General features: G+C 45.4%; 1 protein-coding gene across 1 annotated transcript in view; it reads left to right on the top strand.

Moving 5' to 3' along the window:
- cog6 (component of oligomeric golgi complex 6) overlaps window positions 1-12,916 on the top strand; it is a 74,822-nt gene that overhangs the window by 34,903 nt on the left and 27,003 nt on the right. The window contains exons 5-8 of the mRNA XM_055637490.1: window positions 4,908-5,019; window positions 5,533-5,615; window positions 8,062-8,132; window positions 10,506-10,599. Of these exons, the coding sequence (XP_055493465.1) occupies window positions 4,908-5,019; window positions 5,533-5,615; window positions 8,062-8,132; window positions 10,506-10,599 (360 nt within the window). The remainder of the gene's footprint in view (window positions 1-4,907; window positions 5,020-5,532; window positions 5,616-8,061; window positions 8,133-10,505; window positions 10,600-12,916) is intronic.

Raw genomic sequence — 12,916 nt, 5'->3', positions numbered from 1 at the left:
TGAAATCAAAGACTCAACTCTCAAGAAGTATGTACTTGTCTGTTGCATCATCTGTGTATAAATCAAAGGTCCTCACACTTTTATGAGCACAAAATGAGTATGAGAATGTCATATTTCTGAGAACTGATGTTTAATTGAATTCAGTTGGATGAACATGCTGTAACATAATAAATAGGGACAAAAGGCTCTTCAAACCTGGAGATACTCAGCAGGACAGGCAGCATCTCTGGAGAGAAGGAATGGGTGACGAAGGACTGAGGACATCTCTATCCAGAGATGGTGCCTGACCCACCAAGTTACTCCAGCATTTTGTATCTATCTTTAGTGTAAATCAACATCTGCAGTTCCTTCCGACACAGCACTTCAAACCTGTCCGATTCACCTCTACCCCATTGTGGACATTGGACTTTGTCTCTGGAACTGATGCGCTACAATGCTGAAAACTATATTCTGCACTCTGTATCTTCCCCTTTGCTCTACCTATAGTACTTGAGTTTAACTTCAATGTATTTATGTATAGTATCTGATCTGTTTGGATAGCATTCAAAACAATGATTTTCACTGTACCTCAGTACACGTGACAATAGTAAACCTAAACATACGTCAGAACATAGTGGAGATTAATTTAACTTGACATCTCGTTCAGCCAACACATAACCTGCAGTCATAGCGGGCTGGAGGGCCTGTTCCTTTTCTGTACTGTTCTATATTGACAGCATGCAACACAAAGCTTTTCACTGTACTTTGGTACACTTGACAATAATAAACCTAAACCTAGTTGAGATAATACTAAATCTGATCGTCGGCCTCAACTACTCCTCCCTGTCCATTCCCCATTGCCGCTAATATTCTCTCACTGAAAACTTCTGTCTCAGCTTTGAATTTATTGAAAGAGCATTGGAGAATTGTGGGAATATTTTGGTGATCTTTTTTTTAAATTACCAGCATATTCAATGTGTTAATCCTGCTTAAAGAAGTAACTTCTCTTTTGAGAAGCAAGGAGAGGGAGAATTACATTTCATGTTTTTCTTCACTCCTTACAATGATTTGTACGACAGTGATTGAGACTCCTACTGAAGTGTGAGGAGCTCATCCTCCCTTTGACAGGTCTTGTTTTTGGTCCATAGCCCCTTCCTCACCTGGCAAACCAGGTGGAGGAGACGGTTTAGTTGCCGACTATCCGACCAAGGAGCAGGTAGCACGGGATTACATGGTACCCATGCTTAAAGGTGCAAGCAATTGTGTAAGAACATCATGTGTAACGTTCGGAAAGGTGTAGTGGCCCGACTAATATGTCCTTACTACAGAGTCATAGAATAATACAGCACAGAAATAGGCCGTCCGGTCCCACTTGCCCATGCTGACCAAGATGCCCCGTCTACACCAGTCCCACGTATGGCCCATATCCCATCATCCTCTGGTTCCCCTCTCTCACCTCAAACCTATGTCCTCTGGTTCATGATTCTCCGACCCTGGGTAAAATACTCTGTGCATTCACCCATCTCTCCCACTCAGATGTGATGCACCTCAAAAGATCAGCCCTAGTTCCACTGTTTGCATCCTTGTATCGCTGTCGTTATCGCATCTTTCCCAACCAACAATGGACCATTGTGGGCTCCACCCTTCCTGAGGTTATGTGTTTTGTTCCGGGACTCATTTGTTCTGACCATCTCTATCTTTAGGTCTGAAGATGGGTTCTGACCCGAAATATCACCTATTTTCTCCAAAGATGTTGCCTGACCTGCTGAATTACTCTGTTTAGGAAGGAACTGCAGATGCTGGAAAAGGTAGATAAAAATGCTGGAGTAACTCGGCGGGTGAGGCAGCATCTATGGAGCGAAGACATAGGCGACATTTCGGGTTGAGACCCTTCTTCAGACTTTATGCTGAATTACTCTAGCATTTTGTGTCCATAGAACAGTACAGGCCTCTCAGGCCCACAATGTCCGCACCGATCATGGTGCCAAGACCGACTTATCTACCTGCAGATTAATCCATATCCCTCCGTTCCCTGTATATCCATGTGCTTGTCCAAATGTTTCTTAAATGCCACTGAAGTATCCACATCAATCCCCTGCATCAGGTTCCAGGTACACACGACCCTCTCTGTAACAAAAAAACTTGCCCCACTCATCTCCTTTAAACTTTGTCCCTTTCATCTTAAAGCTCTGCCCTCTAGTGTTTGATATACATCTACACAATTGCCATTAGAAGAAGAGAGGAGGATATGAAGAAAATAGAGATTTAAGAATTGAAGGCTTCTCTCGGTGAAAATTCAATTTTGTATGTGATATTTTGGACAAATTATTAAGAGTGTTTAGTATGTACTGCCACTAAAACAATTAAATTCCTACTTGCTGTAGCCAAACAGGCCCGTCAACAAAATAACATACAGATAAATATATAAGTAACAATAGCAGAATAAATAAATAATCATGATATACTAGGTAAACATAATAGTGCAAACTGAAGCCCGTAGTGCAACCAACGACACAGAAGATCATATTTGCTGAGTGTTGTGCAGTGTTCAAGAACCTGAAGGTTGTTGGGAAGAACGCATCACCGGTTCCTCGCTCCCCTCCATTGAGTCTGTCCAAAGCAAGCGCTGTCTGCGGAGGGCGCTCAGCATCGCCCTTTTACTGTTTACCCTCCTACCATCCGGGAGGCTCTACAGGTCTCTCCATTGCCGAACCAGCAGTCGAGGAACAGCTTCTTTCCAGCGGCTGTCACTCTACTCAACAACGTACCTCGGTGACTGCCAATCACCACCACCCCCCCCCCCCCCCCCCCCCCCCCGGACACTTATTATTTTTATTCAAATCGTTTGCTATGTCGCTCTTCCAGGGAGATGCTAAATGCATTTCGTTGTCTCTGTACTGTACACTGACAATGACAATTAAAATTGAATCTGAATCTGAATCTGAAGAAGCTGTTCTTGAACCTGGAGGGCACGGTTTTCAGGCTCCTGATGGAAGATTCGCTTCTTCCTGATGGTGGCAGCGAGATGAGAGCGTGGCCAGGGTGGTGTGGGTCTTTGATGATGCTGGCTGCCTTTTTGAGGCAGCGCCTCCTGTAGATCCCTTCGATGGTGGGGAGGTCAGTACCTGTGATGGACCTTCGATGGTGGGGAGGTCAGTACCTGTGATGGACCGGGCAGTGTCCACCACTCTCTATAGTCTCCTTTGTTCCTGGGCGTTTGAGTTACTGAACCAGGCCGTGATGCAACCAGTCAGTGTGCTCTCTACCGTACACTTGGAGAAGTTCAATCGAGTATTTGTCGACATGCCGAATCTGCTCAATCGATGTTTTGTATAGGAGAATTAATGGTGATGCGCTGATTGTTGCTGCCACCTTTTGGAATCTTTATGCCCATACATGTTATAAATCAACACTCAAGCCAAAGCAGACTGATATTCTGCTGTACACAATGCTGGCTATTCCCAGTGCTCTACAGTCGTTTACAGTCAGACAGTATAAGACGTTGGTGAGACCACAATTAGAATATTGTGTTCAGTTCTGGGCACCATGTTATAGGAAATATATTGTCAAGCTTGAAAGGGTTCAGAAACGATTTACGAGGATGTTGCCAGTACTTGAGGGTGTGAGCTAAAGGGAGAGGTTGAGTAGGCTGGGTCTCTATTCCATGGAGCGTAGGAGGATGAGGGGAGATCTTGTAGAGGTGTACAAAATCATGAGAGGAATAGATCGGGTAGATGCACTCTTTTACCCATAGTAGGGGAATCGAGGACCAGAGGACATAGGTTCAAGGTGAAGGGGAAAAGATTTAATAGGAATCCGAGGGGTAACTTTTTCACACAGAGGGTGCTGGGGTATGGAACAAACTGCCAGAGGAGGTAGTTGAGGCTGGGACTATCCCATCGTTTAAGAAACAGTTGGACAGGTACATGGATAGGACAGGTTTGGAGGGATATGGACCAAGCGCAGGCAGGTGGGACTAGTGTAGCTGGGACATTTTTGGCCGGTGTGGGTGAGTTGGGCTGAAGGGCCTGTTTCCACACTGTGTCACTCTATGACTCGGTAATGGCTGCCTTCAGTATTCATATTCTGTCCTTCAGTATTCATATTCTGTCAATATTAAAAATAGATAAACTATCCATCGTATTTACCGTTTGCTGCCATAATTTCCACGTTATTGTTCTTTGTTTTAATTAATCCTTCAAAATATATTTAGATCTTCTCACAAGAGCCATATGTCTTTCTCCTCTCACCTTATACCTATGCCCTATAGTTGTTGATGCCACAACCCTGGGCTAAGAAATCTGCATTTACCCTTTCTATTCCCTTCAAGTTGCTCAGGCCCTCGAGTCTAGGTAAACTGGTGTTTATTTGTATGGCAATTGTGCTGAAGGCTTGATATTATATAGAAACAGAAACAGAAAATAGATGCAGGAGGAGGTCATTCGGCCCTTCGGGCCAGCACTGCCATTCATTGTGATCATGGCTGATCATCCACAATCAGTAAACCGTGCCTGCCTTCTCCCCATAATCCTTGATTCCGCTAGTCCCAAGAGCTCTATCTAAAGTTTAGTTCAGCTTTGTTTAGAGATACAGTGTGGAAACAGGCCCTTTGGCCCACCGAGTCTGCACCGACCAACAATCACAGGCACATATTTGAGATAATTTTCAGGAGCCAATTAACCTACAAACCTCCACGCATTTGGAGTGGGGGAGCAAACCAGAACACCCTGGAGAAAACTGCTCCGTCACAGGGAGAATGAGCAAACTCTACATGCGGCACCCGTTGTCAGGATCGAACCCGGGTTTCTGGCGCTGTGAAGCAGAGGCTCTACTGCTGCGCCACCGTGCCGCCCCCCTACATAGTATGCCTAATCTCTAGGAAATCAGAGGTCGTGTCGTCTGATCGGGCTTTTAATTTTAATTTGCAGTCAGCGTTTGGAGATCCGGTCTGAGGTGGTGGATGCTTTCTTGTCCAAGTTTCAACTAAATGCAGATGAGCTGAACATTCTTCGAGGCCCAAGAGAGGGTCCCTTAACAGAGGTAACCTAGATGCCATAAGCATCCTGATATTTAGCAGAAGCACTACATGTACACTACACAACACCTACAGGTCGGGGGGAGTTCCCACCGCCACGGGTACCATGTAATCCCGTGCTACCTGCTCCATGGTCGGATAGTCGGTGACTAAACCGTCTCCCCCACCTGGTTTGCCAGGTGAGGAGGGGGCTGTGGACCCCCAGCAGGACCAAAAACAAGACCTGTCAAAGGGCGGACAAGCTTCTAGCGAGCCAACGGCCATTCACACTTCAGTAGTATTTGCGATCACTGTCGTACATAGCATTGTAAGGAATGATGATAAAGCACACACACCAAAATCCTGTACCTCCAACGGCGGAAGTCTGCAGGAACTGGAGGGCAGAGATGTGTGGTGCGTCCGTCACCGTTCCAGTCGGAAACCAGCACCACTGCGTCGCTAATGTTTTCAACGATGATGAGTGAATGAATGAATGACGACACGTACAAAATTGTGCTCCGTTTATTTTTATATTTTAGAACTTCTTCAAAGCACTGGGAAAAGTGAAGCTAATACACAACGATGTGAAGGTTCTGTTACGAACAAACCAACAAACTGCAGGGTAAGGAGTATTCTTCACCATTCCCCCACGGGAATCTTGAATTGCCAAATGACTTGGTGCAGTTGCACGACATTGCATCTGAACTGGGAACCTTTGAGAGATGTAAATCCCGCTTACAAACTGTGGAGCGAAGTGAGAGAAATAAAGGATACGTGGATGGAGGAGACAAGAGACAAAATGGCCAGAGGGCAAAACATAAAATGCTGGAGAAACTCAGCGGGTCAGGCATCATCTGTGGAGGGACAGATAATATTTGGGGTTAGGACCATTCTTCAGACTGATGGGGTGGGGAAATGAAAGATGGAAAACAGGAGGGGGGGCGGGACAGAGTCTGGCAAGTGATTGGTGGATACAGGTGAAGGCATGATTAGCAGAAGGGTGAAGTAAAGGGGCTGTCCCACTGCGGCGACCTAATTGGCGAGTTTAGAAGAGTTTGCCCTCGACCCATACTCGCAACATGGTCGACACGAGGTCCTAGGAGGTCTTTGTAACTCTCCTTCATGCTCGAGAGTAGTCCCCGCGTACTCGAAGCCTCAGCTAGGTCGCAATGAAAAATGCCCGCGAGTAAAAAAAGGTCGGTATGGAAAAAATCGATGATTTTTTTACTCGTAGGTTTAGTCGAAGTAGGTCGGCATGTTATTTGTAGGTAATCGAGGGTAGTTGAAGGTAATCAAAGGTAACCGTAGATAGTCTTCAACGTAGTCGAAGGAGGTCTTCTACATAGTCGAAGGAGGTCTTCAACATGACACTTTTTCAAACTCTCCTAAACTCTTCTAAACTCGCCAATTAGGTCGCCGCAGTGGGACAGCCCTTGAAGTGACAAAGGGGTGTCAGATAAGGCGAGAAGAGGAGGAGTGGAATGTAAAGCTGGAGGGAGGGATGTGGGTGGAAGATAACGGGGGGGGAGGGTGGGCAGAATACAATCTCTGGTTCATGAACAGAAAGTTTTAATAATATTAACCACTTTCCCACTAAACAATCAAACACCACAGATGAATTTTCAAAAAGGATATTCAAGGTATTTCACCTCTGAATAATGCAATATGAGAAATATCTGACAATATTGAAGTTTTATTCTTTGAATTTCACAATTTGTCCATTTTAGTCATCGTGAAAATTGTCGAGTGCTTTACGTGTACCAAAGTAGTGAAAAGTTTTGTTTAGCATGCTATCCAATCAGAACAGATATTATCATATATGAACTAAATTCAAGTACGATAGGTAGTGCGTAGGGGGAGATACAGATTGCCCATCATTCATATAAAATTCTTAAGTGATTGGACAGACTAGATGCAGGAAAAATGTTCCGGATGTTGGGAGTCACAGTTTAGGGGTCGGCCATTTAGGACTGAGATGAGGAAAAACGTTATCACACAGCGAGTTGTGAATCTGTGGAATTCTTTGCCTCAGAAGGCAGTGAAGGTCAATTCATTGGATGTTTTCAAGAAAGAGTTAGATATAGCTCTTAGGATTGTAATATAGCTGTTAGATTTAGCTCTTAGGGCTAACGGAATCAAGGGATATGGGGAAAAAGCAGGAATGGGGTAGTGATTTTGGATGACCAGCCATGATCATATTGAATGGCGGTGCTGGCTCAAATATAATTTAATCAATTATTAATAATAATATTTACAGTACAAAATAACTCAAAACAAAATCAACACCACCATAATATAATACAAACAAATATATTAAATAAACTACTATACAACCATATTACAATCCTTATTGAGGATGACTTCCACCCCACACGGTGCCCAGTGGTCCCTGAAATCCCCAGAGGCGCCCGTGGACAGTGCGTTGTACCTCTCAAGTACCACCCGGGCACGAACGTAACCCTGGAAAAGGGGCCGGCAGTCGGCTTGGATAAAGCCCTCTTCCGCCTGGTGCCGTGACCCGCGGATGTCCAGATTGGCCAGGCCCAGGAGCAACCCAACCAGGACATGTTCGGCCCTACCCTCTCCTACACACAGGGTGTCCAAAGATGAGGATGGGGGCTGTGGAGTTCAACCAGGAGCAGCCCCATTAGATATTGGAATAGGGGCTGCAACCTCACACAATCCATATACATGTGGAACACAGACACTTCCAGCCATGTGGATCCCTTTGATGGCGGGGAGGTCAGTACCTGTGATGGACCTTCGATGGTGGGGAGGTCAGTACCCGTGTTGGACCTTCGATGGTGGGGAGGTCAGTACCTGTGTTGGACCTTCGATGGTGGGGAGGTCAGTACCTGTGATGGACCTTCGGGAGGTCAGTACCTGTGATGGACCGGGCAGTGTCCACCACTCTCTGTAGTCTCCTTTGCCCCTGGGCGTTTGAGTTATCATGCAGTGAATGTTTTTGCATGACAATGTCGTGCTTCTCCGGCAGTACTGTGTCTGCAGAATAGACAAAGTTAAAAACACAATATCAATGATTGTGAATTCCTTTCTGTGTTTTAAAGTTTGGAAATTATGGAACAGATGGCCCTTCTCCAAGAGACATCATATGAAAAACTCTACAGATGGGCACAAGGTATGTCTGCTGTTAGAAGGTATTTCTGAAGTGAAGGATGGCTTTTGATTGAAGTAAACACAATTCATCAAGAACATTGTTGTCAGAGATTTGTAAAGTGATTGCTATTTAGTGCTTTGACATAAATATGAACTGGAACATATAAAAAATATTTTTGTATTAAAGGCTTTTTTTTCCATTTCTGGTACTGCTTTAATTAAATTGTTTTATTCCAGCTGGCCTTTTTTTGGATTAAGTTTGGGATAATTGTTTATGTGGCACTCAGCAGCCATACAGGCGACCTACTGGCGACATGCCGCGGGTGTTACACCGCGAAACCCACGACATGTCGCCAGGGAGTCGCCTCTATGGTCGTGAGAAGTCTCCTAGTCACCCACATAGCATCTTTGTGGTCGCCGCTGAATTTTCAACATGTTGAACATTTTCGGTGACCTATGACGGGTGCCGGCAGTCGCCAAAAAAGTCGCGTAAGTGGGAGGGGCCCTTGGAAAGCATACAGATATAGAGCAAGACAGCATGGAAACGAGACTTTTAGCCCAACCCGTCCATGCTGACCAAGGTACCCCATCTAGGCTAGACACTTTGACCCTATCCCTCTGAACCTTTCCTATCACTACACATAGAAACATAGAAAATAGGTGCAGGAGGAGGCCATTCGGCCCTTCAAGCCAGCACCGCCATTCATTGTGATCATGGCTGATCGTCCCCTATCAATAACCCGTGCCTGCCTTCTCCCCCATATCCTTTGACTCCACTAGCCCCTAGAGCTCTATCTAACTCTCTCTTAAACCCATCCAGTGATTTGGCCTCCATTGCCCTCTGTGGCAGGGAATTCCACAAATTCACAACTATCTGGGAGAAAACGTTTTTTCTCACCTCAGTCTTAAATGACCTCCCCTTTATTCTAGACTGTGGCCCCTGGTTCTGGACTCGCCCAACATTGGGAACATTTTTCCTGCATCTAGCTTATCCAGTCCTTTTATAATTTTATATGTTTCTATAAGATCCCCCCCTTATCCTTCTAAGCTCCAGTGAATACAAGCCTAGTCTTTTCAATCTTTCCTCATATGACAGTCCCGCCTCCCAGGGATCAATCTCGTGAACCTACTTAGCACTGCTTCAATCACAAGGATGTCCTTCCTCAAATTAGGAGACCAAAACGGAACACAATACTCCAGATGTGGTCTCACCAGAGCCCTATACAACTGCAGAAGAATCTCTTTACTCCTATACTGAAAGCCTCTTGTTATGAAGGCCAACATTCCATTAGCTTTCTTCACTGCCTGCTGTACCTGCACGCCAACTTTCAGTGACTGGTGTACAAGGACACCCAGGTCTCGCTGTACCTCACTCTTACCTAACCTAACTCCATTGAGATAATAATCTGCCCTCTTGTTTTTGCCGCCAAAGTGGATAACCTCACATTTATCTATATTATACTGCATCTGCCACACATCTGCCCACTCACTCAACCTGCCCAGGTCACCCTGCAACCTCCTAACATCCTCTTCACAGTTCACACTGCCACCCAGCTTTGTGTCATCCGCAAACTTGCTAGTGTTGCTCCTAATTCCCTCTTCCAAATCATTAATATATATGGTAAACAGTTGCGTCCCCAACACCGACCGAGCCTTGCGGCACTCCACTCGCCACTGCCTGCCATTCTTCTACTCTTTGCTTCTGGTCTGCCAACCAATTTTCTATCCATGTCAACACCCTACCCCCAATACCTGTTCAAAATGTAGAAACAAAGAACTGCAGATGCTGGGTTTATACCAAAGATTGACACAAAGTGCTGCCTAACTCAGCAGGCCAGGTAGCATCTCTAAAGACAAAGGATAATGAAGCTTTGGGTCGGGATCCTTCTTCTGACTCCTGACCCGAAACTTCACCCATCCTTTTTCTCCAGATATGCTACCTGACCCGTACTCCTGCACTTTGTGTCTATCTTTAGTGCGTCTGTCTAAATGTATTTTACATGTTGTTCTGTATGTGCATGCCTCAACGACCGCCTTTGGCAACTCGTTCCAAAAACCCCGCACCCTCTGTGTGAAAACTGCTCCTCAGGTTCCTCTCACCTTAAACCTTTGTTCTCTGGTTCTGATTCCCCTCCTCTAGGTGCATTCACCCTATCTATTCCCCTTGTGGTATTATGCACCTCCCTAAGATCACCCTTCAGCCTCCTGCATTCCAAGAGTAAAGTCGTACCCTGCCCAACCTCTCCCTATAAATCCCTAAATCACTGCTCTCTAATTCTTGATTCTCTTATCCCGAGAGAGAAAATCTTTGTGCATTCAAAATGTATCCATAAATGCTGAAAACATAAGCCTGGGTAATAACACTGGGAATATTCCTTTTGTTTTTTTGTTCCAGCTGAATGCAGAACTCTGACACAGGAGACCTGTGATATTTCTCCAGCACAAACACGAGCAATGGAGGCTCTCCAGGACAGACCTATACTCTACAAGTCAGTGTGCAGGAAGGAAACCCCAGATGCTGGCTTACACCGAAGATAGATGCAAATTGCTTTAGTAACTCAGCAGGACAGGCAGTCAGAAGAAGGGTCTCGACCCGAAACGTCACCCATGTCTTCTCTCCAGAGACGCTGCCTGTCACGCTAAGTTACTCCAGCATTTTGTGTCTATCTAAGTCAATGTTATCTTCAGCACATGACTCAGCATCGAGGCTTTCTAAACAAGAACGCTCATTATATAATTGCACCGTGTTTAATAACATTTTAGGTTTTCATCCATTGGTCTAGGCATGAACCTAGAATTATATTGTCTCTTCTTTTATCTTTATCAATCTCTCAATTTCACTCTCCAATTCACTATTTCCTTCTGGATAAAGTCATAGAGCTGTACAGCATGGAAACAGGCCCTTCGGCCCACCTTCTCCATGCTGACCAAGTTGGCATATTGGGTAGTCTAAATCTTAACCACTAATTATACCACACCAGTAGCGTAATGACTTCTGATTCTAATTCAAGTCAGATTCTTGGGTCCTTCTGAGATAAGAATAGCATTTATCGTTTAGTTTAATTACAGAGATACAGTGCGGACACAGGCCCTTTGGCCCACCGAGTCCGCGCTGACCAGCGATTCCCGTACACTAACACCATCCTACACACACACTAGGGACAATTTAAATGTTTTCTTTACCGAATCCAATTAACCTACAAACATGCACGTCTTTGGAGTGCGGGAGGAAACCAGAGCACCCGGGGAAAACCCACTCAGGCGAACGTACAAACTCTGTACAGATAGCACCTGAGGTCAGGATCACATCTGGGTCTCTGGTGTTGTAAGGCAGCAACTCTGCCGCTGTGCCACCTGTTCAATGCAACGAGTGGTAACATTTTGACAATATACTGTTAGCTTCTTAGAGAGTCTAGAATGATAGAGTAATTGTAATAGGCTCTTTGGCCCAACTCATCTAGACCTAGATGTCCCATCTTGGCTAGATGCTTTGCATTTGGCCCATTATCTGCAAATCCTATCTTATCCATGTACCTGGGTAATGTCTTCTAACTGTTGTTATAGTACCTGCCTCTATACCTCCCCTGGCAGCTCGTTCCATACACCCACCACCCTCTGTGTGAAAAGGTTGCCCCTCAGGTTCCGATTACCTTAAACCTATGCTCTCTGGTTCTTGATTCCCCTCCCCTGTGTAAAAGACTGTGCATTCACCCTATCTTTTCCCATCGAGATATTATACACCTCTATAAGCTCAACCCTCAACTTCCTGCACTCCAAGGATTAAAGTCCTAACCTGACCAACCTCTCCTTGTAGTTCAGGAGCTCAGTCCTGGCAACATCCTTGTAAATCTTCTCTGCGCTCTTTGCAACTCAATGGCACCTTTCCTATACTTTATGAATGTGACTTATAATTCAAATATATTTCAAAGTACTGTGGATTTCAAAATGATTCATGAATGTTTAAACTGTTGTTAGAATATGATGTGTATAATCATAAGATATTTTAAATATCAGTAATGTTTTTTTCTTAAATTTGCTCTCTGTCAGAATCCCTCAAGGTGATTAAGTGCTGATCTAGTTTGCCTGACACCAGGGATCTTACTAACTAGTGGGGAGTTACAGTGGGAAGAGGACGTCCATGCTATGGGATTTACTGAAGTTTGAGTGCAGCTTTCTTCAAATTGTTAGCGAGCATCATTACCTCACGGCCGGTCCCAGTGTTTACGCACTGACCAGCGAGCAAGCTCCACACAAAATGCTAGAGTAACTTAGCGGGCCAGGCAGCATCTCTGGAGAAAAGGAATGGGTGACGTTTCACCTTTGACTTCAGCTGACCATGAGTGACTAAGTTTATAACAGTACTTGTGCAATAAAAGATGTGAAGAGTAGCAATTGGGGAAAAAGACTCAGCAGGTCAGGCAGTATCTGTGGAGGGAATGGAATGGAGGGGACTACCCTTCTGCAGAGTATTTTTGTGTTGGATAGAGAGGAAGTACCGTAGGTGGTGGTTGGGGGTGAACTGGGAGGCCTGGGACTGGGGATGGAAGCCACACGGGGCTTGAAGGAGGCGCAGGCAAGTGTTGAGGAAACACACATGGCTGTGGTAGCGAGTCAAGGTCAGAACATGGTCATAGAGCAGGACAGCAGCAGGAATCTCAAGAGGGGGAGCTGTGAGCGAGGGTCTCACAGAGGGGCAGCACGGTGGCGCAACGGAGGAGCTGCTGCCTTACAGCGCCAGAGACCTTGGTTCGATCCTGCTGCCTGTACAGAGTTTGTACTCGCACGGGTTTTCTCCGGGTGCTCCGG

Source organism: Leucoraja erinacea, chromosome 6, assembly GCF_028641065.1.
Source record: "Leucoraja erinacea ecotype New England chromosome 6, Leri_hhj_1, whole genome shotgun sequence".
Taxonomy (NCBI): domain Eukaryota; kingdom Metazoa; phylum Chordata; class Chondrichthyes; order Rajiformes; family Rajidae; genus Leucoraja; species Leucoraja erinaceus.
This window is presented reverse-complemented; position numbering and strand designations above follow the sequence as displayed.